The 25,622-nt window shown below is 47.6% G+C and overlaps 1 protein-coding gene across 1 annotated transcript; it reads right to left on the reverse strand.

The window, feature by feature from the left end:
• Positions 1 to 8,625: 8,625 nt before the first annotated feature.
• Positions 8,626 to 18,601, reverse strand: LOC122373503 (arrestin domain-containing protein 3-like). The gene is made up of 7 exons (XM_043351629.1): positions 18,589 to 18,601; positions 16,632 to 16,763; positions 14,344 to 14,475; positions 13,843 to 14,066; positions 12,857 to 13,039; positions 12,189 to 12,365; positions 8,626 to 11,590 (listed from the first exon to the last, which is right to left on the reverse strand). Exons 2-7 carry the CDS (start codon positions 16,759 to 16,761, stop codon positions 11,213 to 11,215), a joined length of 1,224 nt encoding a protein of 407 aa, XP_043207564.1. The 5' UTR covers positions 16,762 to 16,763; positions 18,589 to 18,601; the 3' UTR covers positions 8,626 to 11,212.
• Positions 18,602 to 25,622: the final 7,021 nt, after the last annotated feature.

Raw genomic sequence — 25,622 nt, forward strand, 5'->3', positions numbered from 1 at the left:
TACCGAAAAACTGAAAAGAAAGCACAAAATCAAAGCTCAATACCTTCATTACTTTGAAGAAGCGGAAACGTTGACATCTGAAGGCGAATAGGCCCCGTAATATTTGAGCCATTGACTGCCAACAACTGTCTTGTAGTTCCACTGAAAAATGGCGCCCTCGCCCTGCAAAGCAAGTGGTACCCTCGATGCGCCAATAACAGACACCTGTTTTCAGCGACAGGTTCATTTGTATTGGATCGAGCGGCCGCCCATTGCACACGTTAGTCGAGACACGGACAGAGCGTGGTGTTATCATTCCGTGACTGTCGGCTCACGGAATGTTAAAAGGTCGGGTCTCCCGTGTGAATCGTAACACTGCAGCGAGATAACGACTTGCATCGTTGTGACCTAAACGTGTTGGCATGTTGCATTGAGCTGAGCTGGGGTAATCACCGGTAGAACACAGGTCTCGGGCCATTTCGTTAATAAAAATGTGGCTTTTTCAGATCCCATCATCCTTCTTTTGGCATCTTTCATTCATCTATAAGAAAACTCCGTGTAAGTCAATTTGAGTGCACAGGGAGAACGAAATCTGGAACCTAACTAAGCGCCTACATATATCATCCAGGCACCAGCCCAACCGTCCCCAGCAGTGCTCTCATATACGTGCCGGTCTAAGCCCTGTCCGTATATTAGATTAGCCACAGTATACGAGTATGATGCGAGGCAGCTGCCGTCGCTGTCTTCTCAGGACCAGGTCAGCAACAGGGCAGGCTGTCGGCAGTCGGGTTGGAGCCTGGACGGGGCGGGCTGTCGGCCGGACGGGACGGGATGGACGAGACGGGCTGTCGGCCGGACCTTTCACGGGAGATGGCCGCCCATACCGACCGTCTAACCAGAGTTCCCAGCTGGTTAGAATGGCGGCCATGGAGCCCAGCAATCTAGAGCGGCGGAAATAGAACCATCAGCTGACGCCGCTCTGAGAGTGATATTGAGTTGACCGAGAGGGACAATCACGGCAACATTACATACATTGTCCTCACCTCATTATCCATACGTTTTCTCATCATAAAAGCTTATGTTTCAGTATGTTTCAACAGCATGGAACGATTTCAGCCGCTTTGTAAAGGATAAACTGCCAGAGCAGTTCATACACAAGAACATAAGCCTAGCGCGTTGAGCTCACCGAGAAAAGGCGACTGTTCCAGCCAGCTCCGGGCATCCGCCTGCTCGCCGATCGAGCCGTGTGCCGCACGACACCCGTGCTCTCCGGCACAGTATACCAATCAGTGAAACGGCGGCCAGCCGCCAGCTCTCCGCACCGCGCTCGATCGGAACCAATACCGTCCCAAAACGGCGTCCGGAGCTATTCTGGGCCGGTATTAAGTTGCACACTTCTACTAAGAGACCATAACCGAACTGCAAATAACCATAAATTAGATGATATTGTGCGATGTCCATCGATTTGTGACAGAGCGACCCTTGGGGCGACCTGATGATCCCTTGCCGCCTGCCAAACCTTTAACTGAGCCTATATGTGGATATTATAAAATACTATAGTTCGTTTTTTTCAAAAGGACGCTGGCTCCAAGTATGTTTTTCGAACAAGCACGTGTTTTAGCGGGCAAAACGAGCAAAAACTGAACCTGAGAAAATCGAACGTCGACTAATTTTAACATGTGATTTCTTCCCCATAATTTCCATATGTGCGTTTTGGAACCAGATAGAACAGTGGTGACGTCATGCTGTCGAACACGTACTGCAATGTAACGTATAACTTTCATGGACGGAATCGCTTACTCGATTATAAGGTCGGCATCAGTGAAAAACTAAGTTCCACCCAAATTCGTTGACACTTGTCCCATTGCACGGACATTTGGGTGCCTGCTGCCACCAGTGACGTAATCATAGCATGTTCATTTTTAAGCAACAATTTCCAGCTACTTACCGTGCACAATTTGAAATCGATTATTTTTTTCGGTAAGAAATTCTTGACCAGACACTGAAGCTGCCAAAACTCACGTGAGAGCTTCGATATTGAACTTTGAGCCAGCGTCCTTTTGAAAATAAACGAACTATAGTACCAAAGAGCCTGAATGATAGACTCTCCATGAAACATTCCACTACCACAAATCATCCATCCAAGGGAACCACGTTTTATCATCATAGAAAAGAAGTTCTTGTATCGAGTAGCTTGACCTCACGTTTTTCAATTTCCGCTTTCAAGACATTTATCACATTTATAACGGCAGGATACGGCCCTTGCTATTCCACTCATAGAGCCAACATCCTTGGTCGATATTGCTAAAGTCGTTTAGCGCCACCCAAACGTTTAGAACGCCGTGGTTGTGATTTCGCCACAAGGCAGCCTATGTGATGACACAATTTGCGAACAGTAATAATGCGACAGAAACTGGAAGGCTTATTGAATTGTCGGAATTGCTATTTGCTTTATGACATTCTTTCAAGCAAAAATGTGTGAATATAAGCGTCAATATCTTTTAGTTCTATGGAATAGGCATCCCTCGCCTACTCATCTAAAACGTGTCATTGATGAAAGTGTGTCCATGAATAAAAGTGAGTCATTATTAGATATTCAGTTCTCCTGCCATCAACACAAACGAGCATTGCCTGTTTACATACCTCAGAGGCGGATCCAGCTCAGTTTTTTTTTGGGGGGGGGGGGCAAACCATAACAATTTATCGATTCTTTCCATGCTTCGTCCATAGGTGTAATGTTAAAATTATGCCGTTTGGGAGGGGCAAATGCCCATTTTGCCCCCCCCCCCTGGATCCGCCACTGACATACCTATATCTAAAACAGGAAGATGAAACTAAGTAGTCACCAAGATTTCGTTCCATAGTATTGAGCACCTGCAACGTAAAACCAATACAATCACGTCCACAACGCCTCACCTCTCATATAGCAGTAGGCGACACTCTTCATGTTCTTCCTGGTGAGGACGAGCAGGTTGAGCACGTTGCCGATGATGCCGAGCGCGCAGATGATCGGCATGGCCACGCCGTAGGTGTAGTGCTTCAGCTCCCTAATCGCGCGCATCTGTTCAGTGAACGACTCGTTGAAAGTGGCGGCCGATGGTGGAGTGCAGAGACTGAGGTTGTTGCCCACGGACAGGCTACTCAGCGTGGCAGTCATGACGGCAGTCGGCTTGTGGGCCGGGCTCAGTCGGACTTATCCCTGAAGCGCGTCTGCTGTTCAAGGGACAATGGAGAAATCTGCCCTCCAAAAAAGTGAGAGAGAGAGATGAGTCCAGTTAAAGCTAGATACACAGACCTGACATCAGTTCCGTGGTTACGACCAGGGCAGGCGTTGTTAAAAGTCTGTGCGCTCAACCACTACTGAATGTTATTGTAGCACGCCAATACCACACCAGCAGCTTCTGCTCCTTAGAAATATCTCAGTTCCATCGAGGCAATGGGCCTGTTAAACGGTCTGCACTTCGCAGCGGGCCCACCACAGTTCTCAGTTCACGCCTATAACTTCCAGAGCAGGGGCTCAGAACGCGTCAGAGGGCGCAGAGGACCTCCTCCACCCAGTCTCGCAGTGCCAGACACTGGCGAATCCACTCGCTAGTCCAGCCCGAGATCCAACCGGAGTCTGTTCCACTAGTGGTGACACCTGCTGAGACGCACGGCGGTCAGTAACGTCCCCGATCGCACGTTCGGGCCGGCCGGCGGCGCCCGACTGAGCACGCGGACTTGGTCGCCGCCGCCGGCAGCCTCCGCGCCGCCGACTCAGCGTCGGACACACGCGTCGACGCCGACGGCCGCCCGCCGTCGCACGCGCCGCGCGTCCCCCTCTCCCCTGGCTCGGGGAGGGGGTTGAGGTTGGCCGTCTCACTCTTCCGACGACACCACGCGCCTAGGGTCGGCCTCAGCCACGCGCAACACTCGGAAAGAAAGAGGAAATATACGGGCGGCGGTGTCTGCAGTTCATCTTACCGGACGGCCAGACACGGCGGAGGAGAGGTCCGAACAGAGAGGCTATCTGGACTCCCTCAACACAACGAGAACGGAAGTCGGGCGCCTCCTCGTTCCATTAAGTTATGACCGAACTGAGAAAACTTTATCAAGTGTTTCATTCTTCTATAACAATACAGAGACTTTTACTGTATGCCAACGATAAAATAATTGTCTAGACCGAAGCTCATAGCCGTTTTTTGAACGAGGACATCCCAAAATGTTGACTTGGTAATTCGTTTTTGACCGTGGTCACTTTGCTTACACCAGTTATTACCACACCTCTCAGGCTAATGTATTTGAATAGGCCAGGCATACAGTAAAAGCTTGGGAATATCTCATTCACCCGTTTGGGTTATTTAAAACGGATGGCTCTCCAGGTTGGTCCCATTGGTATTCCGAGGTTTGCGTCGAAGGATTGATAGTGGTCATTCATTACAGACAGGTAGGGACCAGGTCAAAGACGTGGAACCGAAGGCTAGCCAATTACCGTCACACGAATGCAGGTCAGGCTACTTATGACATCCGTTAGGCTAACACGATACTGTGATCACTAACAAGACAAACATGACCTCTGGAAATGCCATGAGAACTACCTATAGAGCTGCGAAAATGGGCATAATTAGTGGTTCTGCCATCGTCTGATTACACGTTTGGTTTGTTTACTGAGCATAATTGGTTAGGCACGTCATGTCGAGTGAGGACATTGCTGTTATTGTAACATTGGAAGCTGATGAGGAAAAATGCAGTTCCAACTCCGGAGCAGCTCAACACCACAATTAGGTATGTAGGCATATGCGGTTTGTTTAACGAATGACGATTTCCTATCAACCAAATCAGGCTTTGTTCAATGAAATGACTGTCACGACAATACCACTCCAAGCGTGGTGTTAACCCTATTAGTGGCAGGCTCCTGGCTACCCCATATTAGTGGCAGGGGGGGCTGTTTACGACCCCCCCTTGATATCTCGAGATCTAACCGGCCGATTTTCAAAATTCAAACGGCATTCGATTTGGCTCAACGAGATCTACATTTCTAAAAAAATAAAATTAAAAAATGTCAATAGGGGGGTAGAGGGGGGTAAAAACGGGCAAATTGCAGATACATTTTAGACTGTTTATCACGGCCAGGTTTCTGAACCAATCTTAACGCAACTTTTGCCGATCGATAGAGAATGAACCAGGAATTCACATGGATCCTAAAAATATGCATTTTCAAAAATCATAGGCGGATACAGATCATTGAGATTGGGGGTACACAAAAAGTATAGTAAATAAGGTTTTTGTTGGTACTGTTTCTAAAAAGGGTGGCAATGGTCTTGTTATGTTACAATTTTCTTATGAGAGAACGACTAAAATTGTATTGGTCATGCATAGGCGGTGTCAGGGCACCTATGTTGGGAGGTAAAAAATAACCCCCCTTTTTGGACGCCTGGATCCGCCTATTATAGCAAAAACGTGTCAAAAGAGGATGCACAATAACTTTGTATATGTTATCACATGATACCTTTCATTCACTGTTCGTAAAACTGGTGCAGCATCGTGATCTTCGCCCAAATGACTCGCTTCACGAATAGGACCCCCAATTCCCAGTGCTCTGGAGCCGCCCCTGGTAAAGTTATGAACTTGAAATTTTCAGTGAATGTGCCCAATTTAGTTTTAGGAAAAGTCAGAAAATTTCAGCATCGTAGCTTCAGCGGTTTCGGAGATATTCCCGAAAAACCTGAGGGGTGGATAAAAACAACCCCCCCTGCCACTAATAGGGTTAAAGGGACCCTCCCACCTTCAAAAAAGTTAATGAATTGGCACGAAAGTGATGTCGCTCGGTTCAGAAAGAGCGAAAACGAATATCTACCAAATTTCATCGAAAAATATTCACCGGTTTTCAAGATATTAGACTTTTACTTTTGTTTACTTTTTGGGATCTCCGCTGTTCCTAGCGACTTTATTTGAAAGTGCGGCATTTGTTGCGCGCAAAGCAGCATATACCACCGCGTGCTACCAAACGTTTTAGTAAAAGATTTAAAAATCGTTAGATCTCCGCTGACGTCACAAATTCTAAGGGGGCATACCAATGCACTAGCCCCTTAGAATCCGAAAACTGCAAGTTTGAAATTCCATATCTCCGAATTAAAGCATTTGTCGATGTTGTGAGTGCCCAAACCGGTAGTTGCAGGCCATGGCCACCAATTTGGCTATCTCAACTCAAAACTAATGTTAAGGTGGGAGTGTCCCTTTAACAAGAGACACATAGCAGGGAGCCTGAGGGCGTTCGAATGTTCCACTGAGCACACCTTCTAGTAGGACGTTAATTATATGGCAATGTGAGTGGAAGCTAGAACCACTCTAAGCTTGGAAAAAGGCTGCGTCATTGCTTAGGTGCCAACACATCGGAGCGATAGAGAATTCAGCCACGATTGGCGCGGGAAACTCCACCCCACAGTTTTCATTGCGGATGCGTCATCGTTCCGGCGCACCCAGGGACCTTGCACCGGCCGCCCGTCTGGGGCGCCCACCCCTCGCCGGCCGGCCCGCCGGACAGCTGATGGATGCTCTACCCCCGGCGCTGGCCGCCGCGGGCAGACAGCTGCCGACACCAGCTCACACAGGCGCGTGCTCCACTTCTGCGCAACGCGTCATTGTGAGCAGGCATGAATGGCTGGACGTCTGAATGGTGTTGTACCAAGAGGCTGCGAGGCTGCCGGTGAATGGGAGTTTTTACGCTAGGTTTATTTGGCGATAGATGAACGAACTTCATAAGCGTATGTTTTCTGAAGCGGACCAATAACGCAGTTGAAATTATGCAAATATTATTTTTTTCAGTTTGAAGCAGGGTATCTTCTCTGATTTGACGTAACACAAAAAATGGCGCCTCTCATCCGTATACAGGGTGGGATGGACAAATTGAGACAAGTTTCTACGCGGTTGTACGCCTCGGCTATAACCGCAATCTGATTGGTCGCATCGCTGGCACGGCCCTCAGATGCTATAAAAGCGAGGGTGACCCAAGGTCAGGTCAAATCATGTCTGGTCGCGGAGCCGAGTACGATCGCCGAGCCGTCGTGCTCCAGGCGCTGCGCGCAGGGAGGAGCCCGGCGGAGATCAGCGAGTTCCTGCGTGTCCCACGGAGCACGGTGTACCGCATTGCCAAGCGTGTGCGGGCGCAGGAGGGCGGTGGAGATGGCGAGGATGAAGGAGAGGTGACTCCCGAGCGTAAAAAGCGTAAATCAGGGCCTGGGAAGAAGAGAACGCCGGCGTTTCTGCAGCAACTCCAGGCTCTGATCGAGGAGGAAGTCACGAGAGGAAGTCTCTCAGGATCAAGGAAGTCTCGTGACTTCTTTGATCCTGCCCTGGATCAAGGAAGTCACGAGAGGAGCTGGATATGTCTTCCAGCAAGACTCAGCACCCGCACACGCAGCAAAGAAGACGCAGGAGTGGTGCCGGCAGAACATGCACCTGACGTGGACCAAGGAGTTCTGGCCCCCCAACTCTCCGGACCTCAACCCCCTGGACTACTTTGTCTGGGGCGAAGTTGAGAGGGTCTCCAACAAGAGCCCCCACCCCTCCAGGGAGGCTCTGAAGCGGACCATCGAGGAGACGATGGCGGCCATGGGCCGAGCTGTCGTGAAGCGCGCGTGCGGCAGGTTCAGGAGCCGGCTGGAGAGGATGGTGGCGGCAGAGGGAGGGTTTATCGAGTGAGAATGCTCTACAACGATGCCAGTGTCACGAAATAAATATATTTCTGACTGATTGTTTTTTGGTTAACCGGCAAACTGCATTTGAATTGATAAACACAATGTGTCTCAATTTGTCCATCCCACCCTGTATGTCTATGTGGATCACTGATGGCCCAGTGACCCCCGTTCCCCGCTACCCACCAGGATCCACCAGTCACCGGATGGCACTGCCTAGTGCTCGTTCTCGTCCTCTGGGTCAACTGAGCTTACAGTTGCCCGAGTTTGTGTATGCACCCTGGCCAGTGGCAACCACATTTACAATGGCAGCCACAGATCCTTACAACAGGCAACATTGTGCCGTTACTATGGACGCATAGGTCACAGAAGTGTGTGTTGGGAGGGAGAGAGGAGACAGCAGCACTGAGATAACCTCGCTACCAGATGCGCCGGACCAGCCAGCGCCTTTCAGCTGGGGCAGCGTCCGAGGTGGATTTGAAACCCACGGCGGCCAGTTAACCCCGATGCGTGCCGCGCCGAGCCACCCGGCCGATGAATTGTGCGACACAAACATATCACCGTGTCACCGCTGATGGAACTCAGTCCCGTGTCGCTCACTGGTGTGCGGCACGCACTGCGAGACGGCGTGTAAGCACGGAACGCGAGACGGGCAGACCGGATGGTCACGATAGGTCAGTTCACACTGTCAACACTTGAGTGGGAACGGCCCGAAACAGGGCTTGACTTGGGCCAATCCTCTCGAGGGCAGTGAATTCTAATACACTGTGAAATACATGACGGTAACGCCGCAGCGCGTTCACATTGAGTTTCGTGTAAAGGTCATGTCCGTTCACGAGTAAATTTCTCGCCAAGCCATTCGTCATTCAGTATCATTGTCAGTTTACTGATTAGATGTCAGGTCGTGCAGACATATCTGAAGTATGAGCTTGTTCGGCTGGCACTGGACCTCCTGCTCCAGACCACAGCCGTCATAAAGCCAAACGATGTATTGTAAGAATTGTCGCGATTTAGGCAGTTTTTCATTACCGGAAAAGGCAGACACATGTAACATGGTCAGGATTCGAGCGATATTTCTTTTCGGAGACGACAGGCACACAAATGTTTCAAACAAGCGATAAATATGACGATGAGCTGACATTTTATGCAATAAATCGCCGCATGTTAAAAATGAAGACACCATGCCCATAAACACATTGGTTACGAGCGTATTCGTGTTGTTCGCCTATCAAACTTCACAGAACCAATGCCCCATTTGAGTTCATCTGGCTTCATATTTGGTCAATCAACAGACGATGCATCGACAACTGGTCTGGCCATTTTTACCTTTTTCTCTAGCACTATTCAAAGCAAAACACACAACTCATATAAGCTCAATAGATGCATTCCAGCGGCTTCAAAGAACAAGCATAATGACGTCCTTCTCTGCCAAGGCCATGGGTCTAGAGCAAATATCAAAACATAAAATAGACACTGTTAATGAGGTTCACCTCTTGTACCTAACGCAAGCATACCGATACTCGCAATACGTCCACAAATCACCAGCGTTGCGCCACCCAACGCTGCATAAACTGCGGCGTTAAAGTTATTAACAGTAGGTGCCATTTTAGGACATAACCCGCTCTGTCCAATTTCAACAAATGTGTGCTGTTTGGCTTGCTTGTAACGGTTCAGATGAACCACAGATATACATCAGATAGCTTCACACAAACAGACTTGAGACACACATTTAATTTCAGACACAAGTTCAGACGCACGTTGAACATAGTACGAAGGCACAGCGTTGCAGACAACACGACACAGGAATAGTTTCAATCACAATGGCAGCAGGACGAGTAAAGTGCCACTGAAACGCGTCCTACTAATTAAAAAACGAAAACACAAACAATACATTGTTTTACCAAACTTTGGGATCTATACCTAAATGCACGCAAAAAGAGCGTGAGCATCAGAATAAAAACTCACAAAAAGTGAATTCAACGCCTGTGGTGCGGGCTATCCTATCACCACTCCACAAAGCCAATTGGCACGTATCATCACGTACATGTTTCTGGCGCATGTCTCAAAACTCAGGAGCTTGTCTTAAAACTAAACAACTGATCGTGTCTAAGACACTCGCGAGCAAGCGAACGAACGGAGGAGTAGATAAATTTAAGGTTTCCGTCACTATCGCGATAAAGGATATCGACGAAAGCGAAACGGAGTACACCGTCACCTCGACATGTAGTGCAATACACGGCTTAGAGGCTAGAAGGTCATTGGCGTGTACAGATACGTATCGTGCATGCTGGGTTTTATATGCCTGTTTTGCATACTGGGCCACCGACTGAACAGTTGTACTGCAGACCATGAAAGGGAACGAACTCATCACAACGCTTGCTGTGTTATGTGTATCGAGTAAGTTTGCATCAAGGGGCGGCCCCTGAGGAGCTTTTCACACAAATCAACACACGGTGAGTTCACAGGCACCATTACAAATAATCAACTCACCCTTATACTACCTCTGACGCCAAATCACCCATCGCGTTCGCTTTCTCATAGCGATGGTATGGACCTCTGCTGCTCGAAATGTACGAGGAGATACATTACGAGAGGGGTGACCTACCAGCGCAGACCCAACACCACAGCGGGAGCCGCCGACCACCGACTCTCGCACAGATGGCGTCACTGCTTCAGCTAGGTGACGCCGCAGCTTTGTCACGAAAAAACGACTCTCTGAACGGAGAATCGGCGTCGATGGCGTGCGTAAGACAGAGGTACGTGCAGGAGCCGGACATGGTGTAAAACCGAACCAGACTAGACACGTCATGTAATGAAAAACACTGCTGCATAAAAATTGCACTCTTTGCTCTGACAATCAGCGTCCGACACAGGATCATATTCCTTAACAGGTCAATATCGATTCAGATCTAAACATACAAATGACCCGACAATATCCACTTAAAAATTCAATAATATAACAGATTTGGTGTATAAAAAGTGAAAACGCAGCAACCAGGCTGAATATAAACACCGATTCCATAAAACTACACACAAGTCCTAAATATTGTCGCACGCATATTTCATAAAACTACACATAAGTTCCCATTCACCTCTTTTTGTAGCCATGATACATGCCAGTCTATACAGACCACCACAGAGCAGGCCTCTCTACATTTTTGCCGACGTATGCTATGTATTTCTGGCTGTAAGATCCAAGCTTACCAGACCACCGCCAGCCTGCGACTTATCGTGCCCTCTGTGGGACTAATTCGGTCACTGACCAGCACACAGCACCCCGTGGGCCGAGCAGTGTACCCGCCCTCTGGAGTCACACCCAACTGATGTGACTGTACCCTTGTCGGTGTGACACCACACAGCCCACCGTGGGCAGGTCGCCGCCCCATCCACCCATCTCTGCCCGCCGGCCGGGACACGGGCCAGTGTTGTCACCAGGGAGAGCAGAGAGAGACGAGACGGAGAGACTAGGAGAGGAGGCGGCAATGTATGTACTCACCCTGTCCGTCGATCTGATCCGGCCGACAGTCGGCCGTCCAGAGCCCGGTCAGCGAGCGCGGCGCTCACATGTCCCCCAGAAACGTGAAGCCAGTGGCCTCGTGTTCCTTTTTGTGTCGGCGCTCAGTCTCGCTGGCTGTGCCCCCGCCGGCGGCGGCTCGGCCGGGGCTGTGCGGCTGGTCGCGCATCACCTGCTCGTACGAGGGCGGCGGGTCGTAGTCGGGCGCGGCGGCCAGCGCCGGCGCCGAGGACGAGTGGTGCTCGGCCGGCGGCCGCAGGCTGGGACTGTCGGCCCAGGCCGAGCGCCGCCGCGGCTCGATGCCTCCGGCGGCCGACGGCGCGGTGGGGCGCGGAGAGACGGAACGGCTGCGCACGTGGGACCGGTGAAACGGCACCGTGCCCAGCACCAGCGGCAGCGAGAGCGTGATGTGGCGAGACTTGATCTGGGAACGAGGGACACGTGTAAGGGCGGACGCAGCAGGTAAGCAGTCAGCACAGCTGCACGGACGGAACACGAAAACAGGCACCGAGAGAAGGCGTAGTCATATAGTCACTCAGTACAGTACGGGTGGTGATGCGAACACCGTAGGCGAAATGGTGAGGCAGAGCGTATGCTTTTCTTTGCTCTAGTGGCCGACTGCGATGAGGCAGAACGAATAAAAAATCTCGGTAAAAAGATGACTGTGACGATGTACGATCTCTGATCTTACTGGGAGGTAGCCGGTAGGTATTCTTATTCTGAAAAAAAAACACATAAAGTAGCTCAAGGGCTTTGTTGTCGGTCACCAGGAAATTTTTACTCCACATTGACACAACATTATATACGTAGCTGTATAGTGCTGTATAGTATAATTAACCAACCTACTTTGCCGTAGTAGATGACTGATGATGCAGTGCATTTAGCCTAACTTCACGTAGTAGGTGACTGAAGAATAAGATGCGGCACATTTACCCCGCCTTGACGTAGTAGGTGACTGTGATGTGGTGCATTTACCGTATCTTCACGTAGTAGGTGATTGTGATGTGGTGCATTTACCGTACCTTGACGTAGTAGGTGACTGTGATGATGCGGCACATGACGGCGCTGATGGTGATGCCCTCGTGGCGCGGAACGGTCAGCTCGAAGCGGTGCCATCCGTTGGGCGACTGTCCCGGCTGTACGACAGCCACGTCTCGCTTCTCCTCCCGGCGGCGACCGTTAGCGATACACAGCGTACACTGCCGACAGAGATAACAGTCAGCACTCGGTCAGATGCTGGGGAGGGGATCTGAAAGATACACTGCTAACAGAGATAGCACACAGTCAGCACTGAGCACACACTTAGCACACAGTCAGATAATGGGGAGAGCAGCTGAAGGGTGCTCAGTGTATACTACCATGTCAGCGGTGTGAATGAGACTCTTTCCGCATTTAGGAAATCGCATGGGAGAGCCTATTCATTCAAATACAATTCTTCCCGAATCAATCGCATGCGGGAGAAGCGTGCGATTGATGCGAGCGTGCTTCCATGGATCTGAAAAGGCCCTCGCATGCGATTTCCTGACTGCGGAAAGATTCTGTTGCAGGCTTTAAATTCTGTGTCGCTCAGTGCTCCCAGCAAACAGAAAGCCGTCACTAATCCAACTGACATTCATTGAGCGGCGATGCGGGCCCCCGGCCAGCTGAGCGCAACAGAGTGACACGTTCTTGTTTGAGTTTGACCACGCACCCGTTTGAGTTTGACCACGCCGGGCGCGTTGAGCTGTTTCCTGAAGAGCCGCTCGGGCCCGTCAATGGTGAAGGAGATGGTCTGCCCTCCGACGGCTGCCTGGGGCGACATGGTCAGTGTGAACCGACCTATCGCGTGGCCGAAGAGCGACTGCTGCGCCTCGGCAGTCACAGACGCTGGCTCCTGGCGGGGGGGGGGGGGGGGGGGCAGTCACACAGGTGATCGAGCGGAGGCAACTGGCATTTGGCAAGGCACTTCCACAAACACAGCACATGAGCACACATGACACGACTATTGGTGTCAGTCGGAACTTGAATATTCGGAATTCCGACTTTGTCCAATGTCCAATTCGGAATTTGGTTGGACAATGACAGCAGGCTTTGGACAACATTGGCCAATCACTTGCTACACCTCAGCATTTTTATAAAGTAGTCGTGTTTAGCATTGATGGGCGAATAGAAAGCTAAGCATTCGATCTGATAAGCACTTTTGAGCTGGTAATTGTGAATCAAAAACAAATTAAATAACAGTATTAAGTGCTAACTATTCCGTAGATTTCGGACATCTTTGGACAAAAGACAGCTTGGAATTTTTGGACGGACATAGGACATACATTTTCTGAAACTTATACCACTAGGCACAACCGTACCATGTTGATATGAGTTACCACCCCAATAAAAGGGCTTCGGCAGACTCGTATAAAAACAAAATAGTGGGAATAAGCACATACTCCTCTTTTATAGAGTTTGAGGTATATGACAGTGAGTATCTACGTGTACCAGACAGGCATGGGAAGCACACAGGCATGGGAAAAGTAGTCCCATTTTATACGATCGCATTATAATATGCACAGCTGACGGCATATTGGTTAGGACTAATGCCATTGTCATCTGACTGGTGGAAAAGTTGATGTTTCGAAGCCCAGCGCCGCTCGGACCGCCAGGAGGAGAAGACGAAGGGCCTGAGGAGAGGTCAGCCCTGCTCACCGCCAGATTGGCCGGCTCGGCGTTCAGGTCGAGCGCCGGCAGCACGGTGAACGTGTACTCGGACTTGCCGTTGAAGGCGAACAAGTCGTGGCTGATGGCGCGCGCCTTGCACATGTAGCTGATGGTGCCGTACTGACAGCTGTACGTCGGCGGCAGGCCCAGGCGCAGCTGGTGCGAGAACGCGTACTGGTACGTGCCCGGGTGTAGCGCTTCCACCGTCGGACCTGGCGCACACGAGGTTATCAACAATCAGCACACCACAAATAAGGCAGATTATGGTTTAACCTGTGTCAGATATCAAGCCTATGTCGTCAGCGCGGTAACCTATGTTCATGGCCGTCCATACTGTCAGCAGGTTCAGTTCAAATCGGTCTCATTACTCGAGCCCCGCTGAAGCACCTGATACCCACATTTTGGAGCCGCCTGAAAGCAAATATATTCCTGAGAAAGCCCCATCAGCTGACAGCACATCTCATGCCGTTCGAGAGGCTCGATTCCCACCTCTTATGAAAAAGATGTCCTCCCTGATGAGCCACAGGTCCTCGGTGTGAGTGTGGGTGTGTCGGTTCTTCCCCGAGCCGCTATGAGTCTTCCAAAGGGATTTAGCCAAGCCTCGTACCTTGACTAATACAGCTGAGAAAACGGACACAATTGTAAATCACAGAACACTAGAGTTTTAACACGTTCATATTTTCTAAGAGTTCGAGCCGCTCCCGCTTATGAGTGAGTGGGGGGGGGGGGGGACAGACAAACCCTGTCTGACTGTAACCTGGCATTGCGCTATCAAGTAGTATACCTTGCGTCATTAAATGAACTATGAAGGATCATGATGTTTTTACCATTTGTTCTTATATTTCACAGATAAGAGGTAGTTTACTGGTACCATCAGACGCACAATGCAATGGCAAAACTGAAAATACCAAACACTGCATCATTCGCTGCCATACGAAGCATACCAGCTCATTAGAGCGAGCATAGCAGCTCAAGATGAGTTCCACCACACTGCCTAATCATTGGTAGCCTGACTTGCTGCAGGTTTCGTCGGCGCCGGGTTTCGTCCAGAGATTTTGTCAAAATGTAAGCATCTACGCAAAACGACCTCTCTTCAGTTGTCCACATCGTAGAATCAATGTTTGACCATTTTCAAACGTGCCACGATGTGCTCTATCACTTCATGAAATATTAAAATATTCGCACGTGCGGGACAAAAAAAAAGAGATAAAAATACTTGATGATCCTTCATTTAAAGGGACCCTCCCACCTTAACATTAGTTTTGAGTTGAGATAGCCAAGTTTGCGGCCAGGCTCAGAAACCACCATTTATCCTGGTCGCAACCCCCGCAGCTTTATGGTGTTCAAGAAATTTCTTCCCTTTACTTGCAGGGTGGGACCAGCTTGGTCCCTATCTCTTAACCATTACGGGAATCTGATGACGTCATCAGGCTTTCGAACGTCCGTTAAATGTTTGACTAAAACGTTTTGTAGCACGCGGTGGTATATGCTGCTTTGCGCGCAACAAATGCCGCACTTTCAAATAAAGTCGCTAGGAATAGCGGAGATCCCAAAAAGTAAACAAAAGTAAAAGTCTAATATCTTGAAAACCGGTGAATATTTTTCGATGAAATTTGGTAGATATTCGTTTTTGCTCTTTCTGAACCGAGCGACATCACTTTCATGCAAATTCATTAACTTTTTTGAAGGTGGGAGGGTCCCTTTAATGACACCCAGTATACAAGTTCTGCAGTGCTTGGCAAGGGCTCCAGCATTTTAAGTCCGTCCACTCAAACATGAAACTAAATTAACCCGCGGCCCTCGGCGGATGTCCGATCGTAAAGCATTGTACGTTTTCACCTGGACACCCCCACCCCTCTAATTCGATTCCTGGGATGACAGAGTAGCAGCACACTGTAAGTGGTGCCTATCTGAAAGATTTGAAGGAGGTCAAAGTTCAGGTCTAAAGAGATTATTCAAAGTCAAATCTTCCAAAGGTTAAATCTTAATTTTGACATTCTTGGATAAATCATTCCCTGAAAGTTTCAAATCACTTATTGTAGCAGATGCAACCATTTCAATTTTTCCTTAAAGCTAGGTAGGAACCTAATTTGATGTAACCTAGTGACCTACCTAATCTCTAATAACTTGGGTGTGAAATTTGCAAAATGTTTAGACTGCCAAACTACAAAATAACTTTATCTAAAATAGTTGCATGATATAGGTTCCTAGAATCCCTCCTTTGGCAACAGACTGAATTCTAAATTCTTTACCTTCATTCTCAGAAAAATATTACTAATTATCCTTCTTCAAAGGTCAGGCTAGACTATGTGTGATCCTCCAGGAAATTACATGTGCCCTGTTTTGTCAGATTTTGCGAGAAATCCGTAGGTCCGCAGTCCGCAGATAAAGTTCAGCTGATAGGAAATACACTGGGTTGGTTACACTGGGCAATTCACAGCAACATGAGTGACCATATTCAGTGAAGGAAGTCACAGATGGGAATGCTAGGGAATGTCCAGGATATTTGATGAACTAAAAAACAACATTAAGCAAAATTGCATATTTTCATACATAGCCCTCACTAGTTGTCATGCTTGAGTACCTGTATAAGCACATGCTAGTTCACAGAACTTCATGAAACCCGCAGAAACCCACATCAAGAAATCCTGCGAGCACTAAAACACAGACTAGCATGCACATATTTTCCTGGACAGTTCCACATGGTGTAGCTTGACCTTAGCATGTCTGCTTAGTAGGTACCTACCTAATGTGCTACTTGAATTTAGCATACTTACATGAGAGCTTGTGCGGCTCACAGCCACCGATGATGAGCGTCATGACACCATGGACAGTTTCTCCTGGTCGATAGGTGGCATAGCCAGCAGTCTCTCCCCTAAATGAGATGCTAACTGAATGAATACCCATCTCTGAAACAGAAGCAGGGAACATTTATCTGTGGATTCAGATCAAATTTGGGTAGCGCACTTACTATTCTAAAACAAACACCATTTGTATTAACCCGGCAGGCGGTGGGCCTCCCGGCCACCTTCCGCGCAGTTGGGGGCGGGCATTTTTTTGCCTCCCCCCGTATCTCCGAAGCTACTGGACGGATCCGGAAAATTCAAACGGCGTTCGATAGCCCTGTCAAATTTGTCGATAACAACCAAATTTCATTGACCTCGGGGTCACCGATGTCAGTCACAGGTCAGGTCAAAGATAAAATGTTTCACCGTTCACGGGTCTTCTAGGAATGCGCTATAACTTCGAGTAAAACGCATTTTCTCGAAAATCAGCGATTGCCTAGTACATACTCGTATGTTGCTATTAGAGGTCACTGATAATACCAGTTCAGGTCACAGGTCAGGTCACCAAAGGTCAGCACATGAATCCAACTTTACTAAGGTTGTGCGATGCATGTTTTATGGCTGATTTTTCATTTGCAATTCAATGGTGTTGCATCAAATTCAAATGGTGTTGGTTATATTAAGACCATCAGGTACGATTTAAGTCACTTTCTGGTGGAGGTCAGGTAAAAAAAGGTCAAATTTCAAAGTTGATAATTTTGCATAAAATGGGTATGGATTCGATGCAGCTCGTCACAGGGAGTCTAATGGTGGTCTTTGTTTTGCGCTACGTCTAGAATTGCTAAGAAATGAGTCTGAAAATTTAACGTCATCAATTTTAAAGTTTTTTTTTGCTATAACTTGGCCAAAAAAAGAGGTATTGATCTCAAATTTGGTATGTAGATAGAAAGCGCTAGGGACTTTCACATATATTCCGTTTCTCAAGATTCAAAAAACTTCTTGGATTTTTCGGCGCTTAAATTAAAAAAATTATTTTTTTTTTATTTTTGGGGGTCAAAATCTGAAAATTTCAAAAATCCGAGATAGCAGTTTGTAGCCCTGTTAATTCTACACCTTTTATGTCTCATACATTTTTCTGTATCTCTAAAGCTGTAGGACTGACAGCTTTTCCAGCAAAACCCTTTTTTTGGGTCGAAAATGGCAGAAATGACGTCACTCCGACATCATTAGCGGCCAACCTATCAGCCTTTGGAAAATTTGTGGTCACAATGTGCAAAAGCTATTCATGGGAGGGTACTGAAAGTTTGGTGACAATCGGCGCAGCATATCTGAAGATACCAAAAAAAAAACTAAAGTGGGGCAAAAAAAATGCCCCCCCCCCACCTGGAACGTTACTGCTGTAATATTGAAAATTGTCCTAAGAAAAGGAAACACAGGCAGTCAGCAAAGTAGCACAGCTAGCTGACCACTCAACACAAGCCGTCAGTTTAGTGGAGCTTGAACTTGAACACTGTCACAATCAGTATTGATGATGACTGAACCTAAATTCGAACTTCAGGTGAATAAGAAACTAGTTTGAGATTCAGATTGACCAGGTTCAAGGTTGGTGGCCGCCCATTCACCCATATTTGGTAGGTCAGTTGGGGAAACTACAAGGCAAAAATCCAAAAATTGATTGGTCAATAAATGGACTTTGGATGACCATATATGGGCATATATGGAGCCCCCGCTACTAAGGGTGAAAAATGGTATAACAAGCCGGTACTTCACTAGGACTCAATACCTCAATACCTCAATACGGCCACTAGGACCATAAGAAACCATTTCACGCCACAACAGACCTCAATAACCACTAAAATATATTTTGTGGTCTCTTGTGGAATTTTTTCATGGGATATGGGAGACATCCCGGTTGCACTAAGACATACCGGGGAGGGGAACAAGGGTCCTTCCCTCTCTGCGCTCTGGGCCCTGTTTCACCGGTGATAGCAGCACGCTGCTCTCAAATTGCGCGAGCTGACGTAATGTGATGACGTCATACTGCTGACGTAAGGGGCAATTCTGGCGCACGATTGCCGCAATATTGTTTTACGTCATCAGCTAAATGTTCGAAGTTAATGTCCAAATTTTTCCTAAACCCAACTTCTTTTAAATACATCATATTGAAAAAATATATATCAAAAATATATATACTATCATGACTGCGTAAACTCTTACTTTTAGGCTCATACGTCACTTAATGCCGCCGCCAAGGTCGCGGCAATCGTGCGCCGGAACTACCCATTACGACAACAGTATGGCGTCACGACATGACGTCAGCTCGCGAAACGTGATAGCAGCTTGCTGCTATCACCGGTGAAACAGGGCCCTGGGCCCTGTTTCACCGGTGATAGCAGCACGCTGCTTTTACACGTGTCAAATTGGGTTTCCATGGAAACATCAACAGGCCCATTGCTCCAACACTACCACAAGTGTGACGTCAGCTCGCGCAATTTGATAGCAGCGTGGTAGCAGCATCCCGTGAAACACCGCCCTGTGCAAGGCTATATGACTCGCTCTGTGCAAGGCCGTAAATAATCTTGTGACTATTTGATAATATAGCTTGTGACCTGGCACGGTGACTATAAATAGTGACCTGTTGCTGTTGCCAAACGGTGACTATAAATAACAAATAGTTGCAAACCGCTTCAGCTTGTTAACTGGCTCAGAAAATCATTGCGCGTCGCTTCTGCCGCAAAGGCGCTGCTTTCAAGCTTTCTCTTTTTGGACAACACTAGCCACTAATCCACTGCTTTTCGGACAACACTATTCGACCGCCACCCTTGCAGCCATTCTATTACCGGGGTTACATGAGCGATCCGTTCCAAATACGCACTACGCTAATGCGCATCAGCTCCCCACAAACGGATCTACGGCACCGGTTACATGAGACTAATTCGTTTTATCTACGTCAAACGGATCTTGTTTGGCTCACCCGGGCTGCACCCGGGCTGACTCCTCGACGGCCGGTCGCATCACAAACGGAATAGGATTAGCGTACAGTCATGGCGCAGTTGCGGTATTTACCGGGACGACTGAGCTAAATTTTAAATACTTATATCATTTGATAGGCTCAAAAACATTTAAAATTAACATGAAATCAAAAATGAAAACAAAGTTTTCTTGTTTTAAGTCAGTGGGCACTGATTCGCCATGCAGCGACAGCAGGGTGGTCAGAAAAAATTATCTATCAAAATATTTCATTCATTTTATTTCACACGCAAAGACTAAACCAAAATACCAACATTTTTTTGCTATTTTCTACGAGGCAGCCAATAAAAAAATGCTTAGTATTTTGCATTTTGACGCTTCCAGTCAGCAAAGAATAGTTCTTGTGAAATACGGCCCGAATCGTGTGCCTCGGACGTTTCGGTTACATGAGCGATCCGTTCCAAATACGCACTACGCTAATTCGCATCAGCTCCCCAAGAACGCATTCAGTGCACCGACTACATGAGCAAATTCGTATCAGTGACGTCAAACGGATCTAGTTTGGCTCTCGGCCCGATGCGCACTGCTGTCAATTTAGCAGCAGTTTGATTATCCAACTACAGTTTGATATTCAGGGTGCGCCGATTTCGCCCAAACCTACCCCAGGGACCAAGTTTGTCACGCTGAGCACGAATCTGGTGTCAGAAATCCGCTATTCTCAACCGATCACACAAATTTACCGTTTTTCAGTTCGTCCATCTACAGATTGACAAACTCCAGGGGCCCTCGATTTCGCCCAAAAATGGGTCTACGGGACCAAGTCTGACACGCTGAGCACAATTCTGGTGTCAGAAATCTGCTATTCTCAACCGATCACCCAAATTTACCGTTTTTGAGTTTGTCCATCTACAGATTGACAAACTCCAGGGGCCATCGATTTTGCCCAAAAATGGGTCTACGGGACCAAGTCTGACACGCTGAGCACGAATCTGGAGTCAGAAATCCGCTATTCTCAACCGATCACCCAAATTTACCGTTTGTGAGTTCGTCCATCTACAGATTGACAAACTCCAGGGGCCATCGATTTTGCCGAAAAATGGGTCTACGGGACCAAGCCTGACACGCTGAGCACGAATCTGGTGTCAGAAATCCGCTATTCTCAACCGACCACCCAAATTTACCGTTTTTGAGTTCGTCCATCTACAGATTGACAAACTCCAGGTGCCATCGATTTCGCCCAAAAATGGATCTAGGGGACCAAGTGTGACACGCTGAGCACGAATCTGGTGTTAGAAATCCGCCATTCTCAACCGATCACCCAAATTTACCGTTTCTGAGTTCGTCCATCTACAGATTGACAAACTCCAGGGGCCATCGATTTCGCCCAAAAATGGGTCTAGGGGACCAAGTCTGACACGCTGAGCACGAATCTGGTGTCAGAAATCCGCTATTTTCAACTGATCACCCAAATTTACCGTTTTTGAGTTCGTCCATCTACAGATTGACAAACTCCAGGGGCCATCGATTTCGCCCAAAAATGGGTCTAGGGGACCAAGTATGACACGCTGAGCACGAATCTGGTGTCAGAAATCCGCTATTCTCAACCGATCACCCAAATTTACCGTTTTTGAGTTCGTCCATCTACCTACAGATTGACAAACTACAGGGGCCATCGATTTGGCCCAAAAATGGGTCTAGGGGACCAAGTCTGACACGCTGAGCACGAATCTGGTGTCAAAAATCCGCTATTCTCAACCGATCACCCAAATTTACCGTTTTTGAGTTCGTCCATCTACAGATTGACAAACTCCAGGGGCCATCGATTTGGCCCAAAAATAGGTCTAGGGGACCAAGTCTGACACGCTGAGCACGAATCTGGTGTCAGAAATCCGCTATTCTCGACCGATCACCCAAATTTACCGTTTTTGAGTTCGTCCATCTACAGATTGACAAACTCCAGGGGCCATCGATTTCGCCCAAAAATGCGTGTAGGGGACCAAGTGTGACACGCTGAGCACGAATCTGGTGTCAGAAATCCGTTTTTCTCAACCGATCACCCAAATTTACCGTTTTTGAGTTCGTCCATCTACAGATTGATTGAGATTGAGAATAGCGGATTTCTGACACCAGATTCGTGCTCAGTGTGTCAGACTTGGTCCCCTACTAGACCCATTTTTGGGCCAAATTGATGGCCCCTGGAGTTTGTCAATCTGTAGATGGACGAACTCAAAAACGGTAAATTTGGGTGATCGGTTGAGAAAAACGGATTTTTGACACCAGATTCGTCCTCAGCGTGTCACACTTGGTCCCCTAGACCCATTTTTGGGCGAAATCGATGGCCCCTGGAGTTTGTCAATCTGTAGATGGACGAACTCAAAAACGGTAAATTTGGGTGATCGGTTGAGAATAGCGGATTTCTGACACCAGATTCGTGCTCAGCGTGTCAGACTTGGTCCCCTAGACTCGTTTTTGGGCAAAATCGATGGCCCCTGGAGTTTGTCAATCTGTTGATGGACGAACTCAAAAACGGTAAATTTGGGTGATCGGTTGAGAATAGCGGATTTCTGACACCAGATCCGTGCTCAGCGTGTCAGACTTGGTCCCCTAGACCCATTTTTGGGCGAAATCGATGGCCCCTGGAGATTGTCAATCTGTAGATGGACGAACTCAAAAACGGTAAATTTGGGTGATCGGTTGAGAATAGCGGATTTCTGACACCAGATTCGTGCTCAGCGTGTCAGACTTGGTCCCCTAGAATCGTTTTTGGGCCAAATCGATGGCCCCTGGAGTTTGTCAATCTGTAGATGGACGAACTCAAAAACGGTAAATTTGGGTGATCGGTTGAGAATAGCGGATTTTTGACACCAGATTCGTGCTCAGCGTGTGAGATTTGATCCCCTAGACCCATTTTTGGGCCAAATCGATGGCCCCTGGAGTTTGTCAATCTGTAGATGGACGAACTCAAAAACGGTAAATTTGGGTGATCGGTTGAGAAAAACGGATTTCTGACACCAGATTCGTGCTCAGCGTGTCACACTTGGTCCCCTAGACCAATTTTTGGGCGAAATCGATGGCCCCTGGAGTTTGTCAATCTGTTGATGCACGAACTCAAAAACGGTAAATTTGGGTGATTGGTTGAGAATAGCGGATTTCTGACACCAGCTTCGTGCTCAGCGTGTCAGACTTGGTCCCCTAGACTCGTTTTTGGGCAAAATCGATGGCCCCTGGAGTTTGTCAATCTGTAGATGGACGAACTGAAAAACGGTAAATTTGGGTGATCGGTTGAGAATAGCGGATTTCTGACACCAGATTCGTGCTCAGCGTGTCAGACTTGGTCTCCCTAGCCCATTTTTGGGCCAAATGGATGGCCCCTGGAGTTTGTCAATCTGTAGATGGACGAACTCAAAAACGGTAAATTTGGGTGATCGGTTGAGAAAAGCGGATTTCTGACACCAGATTCGTGCTCAGCGTGTCACACTTGGTCCCCTAGACCCATTTTTGGGCCAAATTGATGGCCCCTGGAGTTTGTCAATCTGTAGATGGACGAACTCAAAAACGGTAAAATTGGGTGATCAGTTGAGAATAGCGGATTTCTGACACCAGATTCGTGCTCAGCGTGTCAGACTTGGTCCCCTAGACCCATTTTTGGGCCAAATCGATGGCCCCTGGAGTTTGTCAATCTGTAGATGGACGAACTCAAAAACGGTAAATTTGGGTGATCGGTTGAGAATAGCGGATTTCTGACACCAGATTCGTGCTCAGCGTGTCAGACTTGGTCCCTGGGGCAAGTTTGGGCGAAATCGACGCACCCTGAATATCAAACTGTAGTTGGATAATCAAAGTGCTGCTAAATTGACAGCAGTCCGATGCGCATTACAAACGGAATAGCATACAAATGTGGCGCACTTTCGTAGCAATAGAGGTGACTAAATTAAAAATTTATTATCTTATGTCTTTTTTGCATTTAATCTGCTCAAAACATTCTCAGTTAACTTAACAAAAAAAAGTTGAACATAAAGTTGTCTTGCTTTGACTCCTTGGGCAATTGCCTCTCTTGATTCGTCTGTAGTGCTGTCAGAAAAATGTTTCAACTGAAATTATGTGGATATTTACTATTTGGTTTTCACTATATTTATTGTTGAAAACTTGACAAAATACCGACATATTTTTTTAATATTATTTCAAAAGAAGAAAATGAAAAAATACCTATTATTTTGCATTTTAATGTTTCTTTTTGCGAAAAAATAGTTCCTGTAATACGTATCTTCATAGATATAAAGACTAGATAGGGCACCCCCATGTCGGGAGCGACTCGCGAATACGTAGCAGCGGCCGCCATGTTGGTGAGGGCGAGAATCTGCGGCGCTGTGTAAACACTATGGGAGGACGGGGGTGTTTGGGACAGATTTTGTGGTATTTTTCGACCGAAAAGTGTTAATCTTTTTTACCTATGGCATTCTTTGGAATGAGTAGATTGTGAAACAAGGGCAGAAACATGTGTATTTATAGTAATGTAATTACATCAGCCCTAGACATATAGCCCTGAAGACGCTGATAAAGGATATGCGGCACCGAAGGTAGATGCAATTGGCATGCTACTTTAAGATTAAATTCGTTTCCCATTATGGCTACCATACTTTATATCTATGTATGCAGTATGCAATGGACAATGATCGACAATAAGTGCAATTTTAGCCCTCACCCGTTCGTAGTTTGTCAGCGTCTTACGAGTAGGGGAAGCCAGGGTGAACGGAGTGAACTCCAGCCGTTCGCCCCTCGACGGAGCAAGAACGGAAAAAATAGGCATGCTGTCCGCGATGTGAGTAAACCAGTGATACCAAATTTCAGGGTACTAGGTCAACGGGTGAACTCAGAGGTCAGGTCAAACACTGGAAATCGAACCAGTAAAGTCACTGGAGTTTGAGATCTTTCGCTATAAAATCGACCAAAACGCGTGAACTGTCGGCGAAATGGGTTACATCATTCCCAATCAACCTCATCTCGAAATCTAGCGAACCGGGTCACATAAGGTCATACAAGGTCAGCGACCTTAGATGACCTCGGATGGCCTTGACACATGGCGGGTCATGTGAAGTGTATTTATGGGCGCCGATCTCGAATCCCGTGTCAATCTTACTTTAAAAAATGATTTGCGGGCACAAATCCGCAAACATAATTAAGGATTACGAATAAAATGAGCAAGATGCTCCGAAAACTGCCCATATGAAGCGCAGCCTTGACCTCGAGGCAAATGCACGTTATCTAGACATCAACACTAAAAAAACGCATGTAAAATGCATAAACATGCACTACTATGGACGTCAAGCCCCGTGAGACCCCACTTTTTTGCGATAATTTTGAAATGCGTCAACTCTCGTTGACAATATTCTGGCAATGTGTGTTTCAGAACCTGCCGAAACTTTTATTACTAAGGTATTTTGACGCCAAACGATTATGAAAGGTACTTCTCATTCACTCGTAATGCTAAGGTCAATTCAGGCCCGGGCAGAGGCTTGCGCTCGGCCACACTCGAGTCCTGCCACCAGCGCCATCTGCTCTTAATGTCATCTACCAGCGCCCGCTACCGCTACCAGCTACCGCCCACCATCAAGCCTGAACGGAGCGAGAGTCGCGAGTGACCGGTCGCCGGGCAAGGAGCGCCGGAGGGGTAGGGCGGAGCTTAGCGCTGACGTCATTACGTGGCTCCGCCCCATGAGCGCGTAGCCTCTACCCAAACAGCAGATTCGTTCCGTAAAATTTAACATTACGAGTGAATGAGAAGTACCTTTCATAATCGTTTGGCGTCAAAATACCTTAGTAATAAAAGTTTCGGCAGGTTATGAAACACACATTGCCAGAATATTATCAACGAGAGTTGACGCATTTCAAAATTATCTCAAAAAAGTGGGGTCTCAAGGGGTTTGACGTCCATAGTAGAAGGCAAGGAAATTCACCCGGATGCGGCAAATCGCAAAATCCGCTTATTTTAGCCGAACATGACCTGACCCGAGC

Source organism: Amphibalanus amphitrite, unplaced genomic scaffold (assembly GCF_019059575.1).
Source record: "Amphibalanus amphitrite isolate SeventyFive unplaced genomic scaffold, NRLGWU_Aamphi_draft 001506F_arrow, whole genome shotgun sequence".
NCBI lineage: Eukaryota > Metazoa > Arthropoda > Thecostraca > Balanomorpha > Balanidae > Amphibalanus > Amphibalanus amphitrite.